This window comes from Penicillium verhagenii (genome assembly GCF_028828195.1).
Source record: "Penicillium verhagenii strain IBT 33310 chromosome Unknown utg000012l_segment0_segment0, whole genome shotgun sequence".
In the NCBI taxonomy this organism is placed as follows: Eukaryota; Fungi; Ascomycota; class Eurotiomycetes; order Eurotiales; family Aspergillaceae; genus Penicillium; species Penicillium verhagenii.
Genome location: NW_026643176.1, coordinates 1,142,237 through 1,154,662, shown reverse-complemented (window position 1 = coordinate 1,154,662; position 12,426 = coordinate 1,142,237). Strand labels below are relative to the sequence as shown.

General features: G+C 51.0%; 6 protein-coding genes across 6 annotated transcripts; 2 read left to right on the top strand and 4 right to left on the bottom strand.

Moving 5' to 3' along the window:
- Positions 1-689: 689 nt before the first annotated feature.
- N7466_011093 (uncharacterized protein) lies at positions 690-1,066 on the bottom strand (the record flags this gene model as incomplete). Its single annotated transcript, XM_057170482.1, has 2 exons — positions 690-775; positions 826-1,066. 2 exons carry the CDS (start codon positions 1,064-1,066, stop codon positions 690-692), a joined length of 327 nt encoding a protein of 108 aa, XP_057016214.1.
- A 1,101-nt stretch (positions 1,067-2,167) lies between these two features.
- N7466_011092 (uncharacterized protein) lies at positions 2,168-2,862 on the top strand (the record flags this gene model as incomplete). The annotated part of the gene is made up of 3 exons (XM_057170481.1): positions 2,168-2,517; positions 2,569-2,586; positions 2,649-2,862. 3 exons carry the CDS (start codon positions 2,168-2,170, stop codon positions 2,860-2,862), a joined length of 582 nt encoding a protein of 193 aa, XP_057016213.1.
- Positions 2,863-4,919: 2,057 nt separating this feature from the next.
- On the bottom strand, positions 4,920-5,777 carry N7466_011091 (uncharacterized protein; the record flags this gene model as incomplete). Its single annotated transcript, XM_057170480.1, has 2 exons — positions 4,920-5,540; positions 5,613-5,777. The coding sequence occupies 2 exons, from the start codon at positions 5,775-5,777 to the stop codon at positions 4,920-4,922; spliced, it is 786 nt and encodes a 261-aa protein (XP_057016212.1).
- Positions 5,778-8,014: 2,237 nt separating this feature from the next.
- On the top strand, positions 8,015-8,830 carry N7466_011090 (uncharacterized protein; the record flags this gene model as incomplete). The annotated part of the gene is made up of 2 exons (XM_057170479.1): positions 8,015-8,114; positions 8,196-8,830. The coding sequence occupies 2 exons, from the start codon at positions 8,015-8,017 to the stop codon at positions 8,828-8,830; spliced, it is 735 nt and encodes a 244-aa protein (XP_057016211.1).
- Positions 8,831-9,837: 1,007 nt separating this feature from the next.
- Positions 9,838-11,545, bottom strand: N7466_011089 (uncharacterized protein; the record flags this gene model as incomplete). Its single annotated transcript, XM_057170478.1, has 3 exons — positions 9,838-10,482; positions 10,578-11,209; positions 11,368-11,545. The coding sequence occupies 3 exons, from the start codon at positions 11,543-11,545 to the stop codon at positions 9,838-9,840; spliced, it is 1,455 nt and encodes a 484-aa protein (XP_057016210.1).
- A 279-nt stretch (positions 11,546-11,824) lies between these two features.
- On the bottom strand, positions 11,825-12,343 carry N7466_011088 (uncharacterized protein; the record flags this gene model as incomplete). The annotated part of the gene is made up of 1 exon (XM_057170477.1): positions 11,825-12,343. One exon carries the CDS (start codon positions 12,341-12,343, stop codon positions 11,825-11,827), a length of 519 nt encoding a protein of 172 aa, XP_057016209.1.
- Between the last annotated feature and the right edge of the window lie 83 nt (positions 12,344-12,426).

Here is a 12,426-nt window from a genome sequence, read left to right as displayed (position 1 = left end):
TCTACCCTTGAGATTAGGAACAAAAGGAGGACGGGATCGGAAACGGCCATCCCACCACTTAGCCACTGGTCGCGAGCATCTGGCGCCGCTTGACCCATTTCGGAAATGATCCGCTGAGTGGAAGCGAGCTGGGACGGTAAAAGTGGAGTCCGGGGGGTCAGGATCGAACAGAGGACTCTTGTGCTCTCGGGTTCTACCATTTGCTCCCCGGGCCTCGGAAAGATCCACTCCTTTGCCGCCCTATCCGGGAAGCCCGGAAGGTGATACAAACTGTGTTTCTCCATAGCTCAATGGTTTATACATAACTATGTTTGTATTAACATCCGCCACGCTTATGAGCGTGAAATTTGCCGAACATTCCGTATATGCACACCCAACCACGGAGACTACAGTGTCGCAGGCAACGACCTGCAGTATACGGTGACGGTCGGGTTTGGTACTTGAGGTGGAGGCCCAGTGGATCCTCCTAAGACCCGACTGGAGGTCTAGACTGCGACTTGGCTCTGGATATGCTAAATCTAGTTGTGAGAGGATGGGAGTCAGATGGAATGGAGGGAACGCAGCACTGTATGGAGGACCAACGGCGTCTCTCAAAAATGGGTTTAGGTTATCAAAAGTCCCGGGGAATATGTACATATGTTTGCAATAATAACGCCATGTCTCGAGTAAAAAACTGCTGTAGACTTTATTCATGGCCAAGCCAGGCCCTGATATTCACCCGAAGGCGCCGTGGACTCGTCGCCAGATTCGAAGTAGTATTCCTCCAATATATCATCTGACGCCTTGTTAGCACTGCAAACCGACGGCAAATGTCAAGGGACTGACTTGTGTAGCTAGGCCCTCTTGGAGAAAGCGTTCGGGACGGAGATATTGATTCCGCGTCGCAGTTTGCCAACTGCTCAATCTGTGCAGACTCGCGATGCGCGAGGTCCTGGCGCCACTGTTGTAGCCTTTGCTGAACATAGGGATCGGAGGTCTGCAGAACGAGTGGAGGGGGTGAAGCAGGAAGTTGGCTAACGAGACTTTGCCGACGATTAACAGCGGCGCCTTCAGGCGAATAAGCCATTTTCCTGACTGCAGCTTGCCGTCTCGCCTCCCTGTCCATATGGTCTATCTTAGATCGCAAGGAGCTGGCGGACCTGGGCTTCTTGTTCTGTATGTAGTATTGCTTGCATATTTCCCTCCAAGAGAGATGCCGATGACGCAAAAGCCAGCCTCGAAGCTTCTTTACTTCTTCTCGATCCCATGAGATATAGACCTTTTTTTGTTCACCGGCATAGTGCTGACAATCATGAAGTTGAAGAGCAAAGACACTTGGAATGCAAATGCTTTCTGGGGGTTTTGAAAGTTTGAGAGGCTTTCATGACGAAAAGGAATTGAGACGGGGGGAGGAGGCCAGTCATTTAATTGAACTGAATCTTAATGTCATTGCTACATTCTCCATCTGCGTCTCCCATTGTGTGGCGTCTTAGGCAATTGTGTCCCTAATTGATCACAAAAACAACCTAGTTCCTACAATTTCCCCAGCCGAATTTGGATGGTGAGTGGGGATCGATGAGTGATCCACAAGCTCGACAGCATTTTAAGCAGCCCCGTCAAATCAAAAACTCTCGTTGCGAGAAGTGCCTTTTAGCTCCAAAACAATCCAACCTATTGGCCAATTTGACCAATTTGACCAATTTGACCAAATTCACTCACGAAAAAGAAAGCGGAAGGTGGGGGTGGTCGAAATTGCGCAAACGAAGGCCCTCCAAATGGGAATTATGCGACCACCGATGGTGCCGATATGTTCAAGTTACGAACCCTCTTTTCTTTCTCATTTGTTCCCAACCTTTCATCAAGGGGCAAATTCAAAGTTGTAGGTCCCCGTACATCTTTGACTTTTGCAGCTGTCCGTACATTATCTCTGTTCTTGACTCAGTATGATTATTACCAGATAGTAGATTGTCCGTATGTCGGCCAAGTAGATGGTGCTTTTGCCCTCGCATTTATATTCCTGTAATCTGCCCGCTAAAAAAAAATCGGCTGGTGTTATGCTGCTCCTAAAACTAGCCCGAGCTCGTCATGGTTACCGACTCCGCTAAAATATATATAATCCTGTCTTCCTGTCTTCCCGGCACCCTTTTTTCATTCCCACGCTTTCCAAAGTAAAAGCTCGCCAGCCCCAATGGATCAATTTGCCGAGTCAAACGATCTTATGCGGGAATGGCGTCAAATGTTCCATAGAGACTCCGGAAAACAGCCTCGACAGCTAGCGAGACAGTCCGACATCTGGAGCATCGAGCAGTCGCCCCCCCCTTCCCCGAAAGCCGATGCAGATAATGATCCAGACTGCCCTTTCGAATACACCGACGATCGGCCATATGCGCAAAAGAACTGGACCACATCCCTCGATGACCCCTCACAACAGTCGGGAGAGGAAGACTGGGCCATGGAAAGAGAAGGTGACTTGGTTCATGAGATGGCCGAGGCCGAGACTTCCGACATTCCCGACGATGTTAGTCGAGCCTTGACATGGTAAGAAAGTCGACCGATAGTATCTTGAAAATTGACTGACAGGTATTCTAGCTTAGACGACCGAGTTGAGTGAGTGATATCGAAGCCACAAAAGGCGGGAGCAATGCACCGTACTGACGCATCTGTGCTAGGGCAATAGTTAGCCAGCTTCAGAAGCAGTACACGTGGAACAAAATGATACAGGGGCACATTGAGACCGTCGCGCAGGGATATGATGACATCCCAACTCTGCGGAGCATAGTGGAGAAGTTGCAAGAGCGAATCGACATCCTCTGCGTGGATAGAGGGGATGAAGAGGGCATGTCGGAGCGGAAAGCAGGCCGGCCCAAGCGATCCATGAAGTGAGCTTCTTGAATAGGTTAGGCTAGAGATAGCATATATTGGAAGTTGTAAACCGAAATCGACAGCCCCACTCAGATATATTTACGCTCTTACTTCCCCAGGCTAGATCTTACAGGGTGGAGAACTGTGACCAGCCGTTGAGCTTGGACCCCTAACTTCGCTGGATAATCAAGGTTTAGGCGGGTCTAGACATACCCAACGAACTCTAGTCTTCTTGTCCTGCAAAATTCTCGGACAATCTTCCTGGATGTTGTGCTATCGCGACATGGATCCTATCCCATAGGCCCCTTCTAGTGCACTTTTAGTCGGCATTTCAGTCACTCAAACGAGATTACAAGCGTAGCAGCCGAGTACAAGTGAGTCTGTTCCGCCCCAACACGGGTCAGGACACGACTAGTGGATATCACCGTCTCGTCGCCTGGTTCGCCTGGTTGATGGAATCCTAGCTTTTCGGCTTCTTCCCCGTGCCGTCCCGCTATACCCTGAAGGGAGCTTGGCGGGAAATCATTCCAACGGAATCGCTGAAGGGCCACATCCTGACAATTTTGCGTCGCCTAGAAAGCACGCTCATCCACTAACGGTAATGTGGAGCCTTGAAGCCTCGACCCGTGCCGTGTAACCCAGCCATGAGCAAAATCTGCATCCGCTCCAAACCCTGGGTTTCTAATTTCCGGCCCCACTACCTAGACTAAATGAATGTAGTATTTGTCATGTTCATGTTCACATTCTTCCTCGGTATGTATCCGCTCTGTGCCCGCCAATTTTATCACACTAGCGCCCTACCAGTGAGGTCCAGAGCAGAATACCGGTGGTCAACGCCGACGCAGATTTTGCTCACTATTCTACCTACCAGTTTATCGGTCGATGATTACCCGGAAGCGCATCCGGGGAACCGACATTAGAGCAGAAATGGGCGTCGTGAAAGACGAGGACTCACGCTGATGGAAGATGTGTGGAACGTATCAGCCGGCTACCGGCCAGCACGGTCCTGATAGTGGCACCTCCGTGGCCTTGGTCAAGTTGCGATATCAAAGGCTTCATAGTACAAGTGGTCGGTTATTTTGTGGGCTGCGTCTAGGCTACACCTGGAAAAAACAGCTTGCACCTAGTGGCTGCATTTCGGGGAATGGACTACTTCACTTGACGCCACTATGCGCTAACAAGCTTCACCAGCTAGCAAGCCCGATCGTCGCGCACAGATCAGGCTAGAGAATCCGACTGTGCGCTGTTCCTAGATCGGCGATTGTACTTTTTCCCCCTGACTCACGTGATACCGGACCAATCACAGGATCCACTGATGAGCCCCCCTGTCGTAAATAGTAGTCAATCAGCGCTGACAAAGAAATGGTATGGCCAAATTGGGCCGCGCTATCTTCTAAGCGCGCTGAGTATCCATGGTTCCGATGGTCCAGACCCACAGCTTACGCAAACACTTACCCGGGCTCTACAGGTTTACTGCTCAAAAACTACGAAGCACGGCGCACCCCACACAATCGATTCTACAGCAGATCGGCTAGAACCGTGTCATATGCACTTGTTTACAATACAACGAAGGTATGCCCGACTGCCTGGAGCACCGATGGTCTTTTGCAGGGGTTGTAGAAGTGTAGTTCATTTAAGGCACAGGCTGATGCAGGGAGCGTGCATGAACGGTGGAGCTTGGATTACGAAAGGGCAGCTGGCGCGCTAACCTCGGCAAATCTTTGAACCTACCCCAGCAGATAGATCGAGGTGGGTCTATTATTCAAGCGATGCGTATCCACCCACCCCCTGTCGCGCGATACAGTCATCCCTGATATACGTGCTAACCCGACGACCAGTTCACCAAATGAGCAAGGTGGCAGCCCCTTATTCGCCCCACTGAGGCCGCCCGTTTCGTCCTTTTGCGCGTCTTCCTGCCTATTCCGACTGGACGCTAGGTCCTCGCGCCGTATGCGGACTTTGCCGCATTTTATGACCGCGATAAAGCCATATGAAGAAGTTTGTAACAGACGTCAAGGTGAGCGGGAGTGCATTACGTTGATTTCACTATGAATTTTAATTTGCCATGCCTATTGAGATCAAGGTATCGCCACATAGGAATCAAACTGAGACAGATCCTGTGGGTCTAACGAGGGAGGCATAGGGCCCAGGTCTGCCGACAGAAGGGGATCGTCCGGCAGGCCAAAGTGCTCGCCCTGGCCGGCCCAGAGGCCTTGACCCACATCCGAGGAAGGCAGGCAGGAACTAAAGTATATGTTGTCAGACTCGCTGATCTTCGTTGCCACCTGTTTTGTCACGGAAACCGAGGCCGCGTGGATCTCCTTGAGAGTCTTGTTGAGTTCCTCGCGGGTGATCCGATTCTGGACATCAGCATCGGCGACATCCAGCCGCCGCTGCAGGCTGAGGATCTCTTCTTTCGCATTTCGGAGTTCATCTACCAATTTGTGTCTCTCCAGGCCGACTTGCCGGATCGTTGCGTTCAGCTGAGCCCGTTCCGCACCAAACTTCTGTGCAGCCTCCGAGGCCTCCTGCCGTTGCGCAGCGATATGCGTCCTGAGCTGTTGGTTGCGCTCGTTGGCCGTCTGAACCATTTTGGTACAGTTCGCATGAACGATCTCGAATTCATCGTCATCGTCATTCTCTCGCGACGTCGACCGCGTGGCTCGCACCGTCGACCGCGTGTCTCGCACCGTCGGTTCCTGTTCAACCAACCCACAATAGTCAGTTTCTCTTCATTCCAAAAACTGATCTGGCGAGTTGGTGAGACATACCATAGGTTGCGTCTCGCTCACGTCGGGGGCGTAAACGCGGGGGCGAACAACTTTCGCGGCCGATTGGCGGTGCATATGGGTTGTGGGGACACCCGATCCCACCGCTGGGCGAACGACTCGAGTGGGCATTGCAGGCTTTCGGGCAGGTGTTGGGATTTTGGGCATGTTGGACAATGAGGGAATGGAGAGGCTGCTGATTACATTTGCCAGAGGTAAGTGATTCCAGAGTCTGCATCTCTAGACTCGGGGGATCCGCAGCTTTTAGCTTCCGAATTCTTTTTCATTCATTCATTTGCTCAACTTGGTTCGACCGGACTAATCAACTAGGCCAAAACGTTGACTTTCAAAGTGGCGACATCTTGTGCTAGCTTTTGATCTAGGCAATTCCGGTGGATGAGGTAGGTATCCACCCTGCGCTTACCCTGGTGTATCGCCGTTGCTAGTTGATCCCTCATTTACTATATGATCAAATTTAAACAACGAACAGCGTATCACCCTTGTCACCCGGCTATGAGCTTGTCCATGTAAGAAAGTCTCACCAGAAGTTATGATTTGCGCACTTTTTGTGTTCCAGATCTTCCAATTTCGTTATACAGTAATTAACACAGCGTTGTTCGCGCACTTTTGTATTTAAGTTTGTCGATTTGAACACATTCTATGCGAACACTTGATATGCAATTTCGCTTGTATAGTTTTTCCTCCGCCTTTGACAAACACCTGAATCTTTACTGACTGTCTGAACTTTTATCATATGTGCTCAAGCTGTATACCTAGCTTTCTAGTCGGTCTCTAAAATTATCAATTCCCACCTAAAAGCCTACATCAACACCTCCTTTGGATCTCTAGCGTGGAACTGAAAATTTGCGTATCGCAGACTAGCTACCCGAGCCAACCTGATGTGCTCCAACAAAAATATATTTCTAACGTCCAAACACGCAATCGACAGTTGCATTTTGCATTGTCGCCGAATATGGTCATGGCAAATGTCCTTAGTCCGTCGGCGTGGACCATGCCGGTTGAGACAAACATGCTTCCATCTCGGATTCTCCATGTCGTATAGGTGCACTGGCCATCTAGTCGGCTTATTCCGACGATGGGACCTTTCAATAGTGCGTTTTGTGGTGCCCCACTCGCTAGGTCAAATACTTCTCCGCCCGGTCATTGCGTGCGGATCAGGAATGAACGGCTTCCTCCACCCCCCACATCTCGCGCTCCTGTATCAGATACTGGCTTACAAGATTCACCTGGTGGGGAAGATCGTCATAGTCGCCTAGAAATTTCATTTCCACAGCACGCGCGGCCGGCTTCGGGAGTACCGAATCATTGGTGTATCTGCTTTTTAGCAATGTCTTGCAGTCGCGACTAAAGCTGGCAAAACCTTTATGATCCTGCAGCAGCAGATAGCCACAGGTGACCAGAGCGCTTTCCGTTCCGGCTGCATCCGTGGGAGAAGCTAGGCGGGTGCCGGTGGACCTCGGTGCTGTTCTAGCTCCCCAGGGAGAAATTGGCGGTTACGCACACACAAGATCAGCTTGCTGGCTCGGGTTTTCATTCTTCTTCACTCTCCTCTGTTTTCTCTTTCCCTTCATTCCTAGCTGCCGGAGTCTCACACGACCACTAGGAACCCGCCCTCAGGCCACGACATATCTCATCCGCGGAGCACTTACATGGTAGAAGCTCCCAACTGTCCTGATACATAGGTTCCGGAGAATGGGTACTGATACGGAGATAGGGTATCCAACAGTCGAGTTACAAGACGAAAAAGCCTTCCGACATGAAACGTATTGGGAAAGAATCCGATTCTTCTTCGCAGGGTGTACCTAAGGGCCGGTACTTTCGGGCGCGGCGAAATCGAAGGTCAAGGAGAACAGAAAGATATGCAGGTTCACCACTCAGCAAGCCTCAGTCACATTCTGACGAGATGGTTGGTCAGCTAGAGGAGGCACGGTCTAGAATCAAAAAGCTAGAGAAGGAAGTCCATATACTCCACCATCTCTTCCGGGACATGCGAGCGAGCTTAGAGGATGTGGGAGCCAATTCTTCTAAATTGGCGTCGGATCTGGCGAACCTATCCAAGCGAATATAGGTGTATAGCTGTACGGTCCTTACTGCTCCTACGTTGGACGTTTCATAGGCTTAACCATATTGTTGTTTAATGACTATCTAGAATGGCAAGCGAGTTGTGAAGATGAATTGATGTAGTGGATAGTGCTCAAGAACCTTCCTCAATGTTTCTGCAGAAAAGCGAGGCACACAAAAGTCAAACAGGATGCGCAGGGGCTTACTTGAAATGTCAGGGACTGGCAGTCAGTGAACCAAAAGAATCGATTTCCATAATCTCGCGGGATGAGTGTCATGAAAGAGATGGATTTGATTGAAATGGGTCATTGAGGATCATGAAAATGTTCCGCAAAATCTATTTGAGCGTACTCCGGTTGAATTCAGCTGGTCCCACCGGGGGCTGGGCGAAAGGTGCTGCACAATTTGTTCCTACTGGTCGCCGTACAAAAATGTGATAAAAGGCAGAAACAACCCCTAATGAGTATTTTTTTTCACAGATCTGCCCTTCGTGACCTCCCCTAGGGTTGAGGAACGAAGAGGTCACCGTAGCCTCCCTTCGGGTCGAGGTACGGGACTGGTCTTCCTTCGTGCCCTCCCCTAGGGTTGAGGAACGAAGAGGTCTCCGTAGCCTCCCTTCGGGTCGAGGCACGGGACTGATCTGCCCTTCGTGCCCTCCCCCTGTGTTGAGGAACGAAGAGGTCTCCGTAGCCTCCCTTCGGGTCGAGGTACGGGACTGGTCTTCCTTCGTGCCCTCCCCTAGGGTTGAGGAACGAAGAGGTCTCCGTAGCCTCCCTTCGGGTCGAGGCACGGGACTGATCTGCCCTTCGTGCCCTCCCCCTGTGTTGAGGAACGAAGAGGTCTCCGTAGCCTCCCTTCGGGTCGAGGCACGGGACTGGTCTTCCTTCGTGCCCTCCCCTAGGGTTGAGGAACGAAGAGGTCTCCGTAGCCTCCCTTCGGGTCGAGGCACGGGACTGATCTGCCCTTCGTGCCCTCCCCCTGTGTTGAGGAACGAAGAGGTCTCCGTAGCCTCCCTTCGGGTCGAGGCACGGGACTGGTCTTCCTTCGTGACCTCCCCTAGGGTTGAGGAACGAAGAGGTCACCGTAGCCTCCCTTCGGGTCGAGGCACGGGACTGGTCTTCCTTCGTGACCTCCCCTAGGGTTGAGGAACGAAGAGGTCTCCGTAGCCTCCCTTCGGGTCGAGGGACGGGACTGGTCTTCCTTCGTGCCCTCCCCCTGAGCTGAGGAACGAGGAGGATTCCGTAGCCTCCCACAGCGTTGAGGCACGAATCTCTATGAGACCTGATCCTTTTTTCCAGGACCTCCAACACAAGGCAGACACCTCTACGTGGTGTTGGGGACTAGTACTTAAGCCAGCAATGGCTTGAGGAAGCTAAGATCTGTCTACATCGAGATTCATCCAGTTGTCATCGCATCAGCCAGTACGTGGCTTAATAGCTCTGGCAAGTATAGCATAGTCCGCTGCCCGTATTTTACATTGTCCAGTACAAGTCATGCACAGATAAGGCATTGTGCGGCAAGGAATTCTATTTGTTGTACCTTCTTCACACCCAACTTGACTTTCAAAAGATAAATGTTCCCGACGTAGTAAAGCTCGTGAGGACAGTCTACCCAGCCGAGGGTGAAGCGCAACAATCAGCATTTGACGAACGCGCAGATCTTCTTACTCGCTCTTGGAAAGTCTATATCTTCTACTTTGTGGTGGAATCAACCTTCAATCAATTAATTCTATTGAACTAGCCAGTACATCAAATTCTCATTCTGAAACAAATCCATGACCGAGGTTTTTTTCCACGTCAGCAAAGGTATGTCAATGGTACAAACAAACAAACAAACAATTCATTAACGCCCGGCGGCTGAGCCGAAAGGGCAACTATCACTGATCTACTGTACATGTCCATCTGTGTATGCTGTGTCTCCTGAAAGCCCATACATAAAACCTTATAACATATAACATTTCCAGAAAGCAGTGTCGCAGCGAGGTTCTCGTGGGTTAGTAAGTGGGTTAGTAGGCTGGCTTGAAGGCGCTTCTCCAAGTGTTCAACATCCTATCTTCGGCAGTTGAAGCGCGTCTACCATGTGTAGCACGAGGGGGTGGGTAAGTAGGGTCGGAAAAAGGGGGTGGGGGTTATGTTGGTCGACATGTTCAAGTGGCCTCAAGTCGGCCTGTCGCAATGGCGAAACGTATAGAGGCCCGTACTGCCTCTAGGTTTGGCGTCCATTTCTGATCATCAGAAGGCTGTTTTCCTCCCAGGAAGAAGGATATGTTTCCTCGGTGAGTCTGCGTGCATTGTAACATTTCCGTCCGGTGTGCAGTCAACTTCCGACATCGGAAGAGGAAGTGTTCCACGGTCTCTCTTGCTTGTCCGCAATCGCATTGGTCCGTCTCTGCTACATCAATTTGATTGAGATATCCATTCAGTCTAGCCATGCCAGTTCGGAGTTGGGCCAGTACGCTCGCTTCTTTCCACGTTAGGCGATCATACAACTGCCGGGTGTGTTTGCCTGGCAGTGCGGCATCTACTCGTTTTGCGTGTCTTCCTATGCTCTCTGGGAGCTCACTGCTGGGGACTGCTTGGGACCGTGCGATGTTCAATGTTGTCGACTTCATCCTCGAGACGTGTTCTTGTGGGAGAGCATCTTCTTGTGTTGCAGTTCTGGCCTGTTCTTTAGCCAGACCTAACAGCTTGTTGTCTTCGGTAGTAGGGATCCAGTGGAATTTAATGCGGTTTCCATTCCTCCGCAACCTTCTCATCAACTTGTATATCTGACAAACAAGCTCCTGGCCAGACTGTCGTCGCGGGTTACTTAGCGTGAGCGCCGCCGCCTTGTTGCTTGTGAGCAACGTAGTCCTGTAGTCCTTGATTCCACTATCATTTTCAACACATGTGCCATGGCTGCCAGCTCCGCAGAGAACGGGTTCTGTTCTGCCCTCGCGCCCAATGTGATGGAAACCGTTTTAAGCTTCAATTTTCGATTTCGAGGTGGCTGTTTCTCGATTGCGACTCCAAATTCCACCAGCTCGTTCCGTGCCGAGCTGCTGACCGCGATCTGCATCAACCCGCCCGCTTCAGTCTGAGGCTCATGTTGTCCGTCAATATTGGCCTGTACGCGTTCGTCCCATGGGGCCAGCGTGAACGGGTCAATTGTTTCCAGTGTCTCCATATCGATGTGCCTAAGCGCATCTGACACTTGGTACAGCGGCGAGCGATGATATCGTCTGAACTTTCTGATCCGGTCTGTACCTCTGCGGAGCGGGTTTGTTTCAAGAAGGGTATAAATGTCCGTCCACATCTTCACGGCCCGTCTCCAGAATCGGTTGCGCGGGGTGGCAATGTGGGCCTCCGCCTCCGCTACGCTGGTCGCGACCGTGAGGAATGTCCCCACAATGGCTTGTGCTCCAACTCTTTGGACTCGATTGATCGGCCCGGCCTTGTCCTTACACGCGTGCATCCAGACATTGGAGGCGTAGTCCACAACTGGCGCCACCGTTGATGTAAATAACTGCCGCGCCGTTGCTGGGGAAAGGCCGCGAAGTGTCAATGGTAATTTACCACACCCTTTTAATTACACCTTTCTATTCTACTCATCTCACAGGCCCAGTTTTCTATTTGCTTCCGCCACTCCTTCACCCTTCCCACCGTTACCGTCAATTCGATTTCATTCTTATGCCTACAGATCTGTTCAAACAAATCCATCTGCTTCAACAGAACTGTCATCCCAATTGTAATCCCATCTTGAGCCAACACCACCTCCCTCTGGGCTGCTTCTCTCCGTTCTGTGACCCGCCGCTCCTTCCACTGCCCAAAGGGTCCCAACACCTTCGTGAGAAGCGTCTTCAGTATCCCTTCCATCTTTGGGTTATACTGCACCATATTGTGCGGATCAACCCCTTGCACCACAAGCATTCGATGCCCGTATATATCCACTGTCTTGACCAGTTCTTGTCGCGCCCAGGCTTCCGAAGAACAAAACTCGGTTGCTCGGACGTCTCCGAATGATCCCCATCTCTTGTTAATCGCTTTGCCGCAGCACTGACAGGAGATCAGAATTTGCGGCCGGATGTATCGCAGGCACGTCAACGTGGGCTCGAAAGAGTCTGCCACCAGTTCAGACCAATCCTCCGCGAACTTCTATGACTCCGATAATCCGTCCGTAACCATTGGAAACGTGTCCAACACAATCACATCGTGCAATTCGAGATTCAATATCTCGAGGTTATCCTTCAACCACAGCAGCGTTGGGGACTGTTGAACCATTTCCTCATACTCTGAAACGTCAAATCCGCTGGGGTTGAGTAATAGAATCACCGGGAAGTCCAGGTATCCACAAAGTAACTTTATCCAATTCTGGAAACTTGCCTCTGATATCCCATATTTTATCTGGAATTTCCGTCCCGCGACGTAGATCGGGCAACTTTCGTTGATCTCGAGCCAACGGGTTTTTTGCAAACCGCTGAGGTGTTTCGGCATGAGCGTTCGGGCTAAATCGTCCACAAGACGGAGCGACCCATTCTCCAGGTAGGGCACAAAAGGGTTGATCTGCTTGATGCGACCTGGATTCTCCTCTCTCTCATCCAGCTTGACCGATGCGATGCGTCCGTTGAGGGTATCGACATCATCGTCTATTGCGACTGAAACTGGGTTAAGCATCTTGTTTTAGAGGATTTCAACTTCTTGCGCTCCTTTCTAACCCACTTTGAGCCTTCTTCGGGCCTTTTTCAAATCCTCAGAGA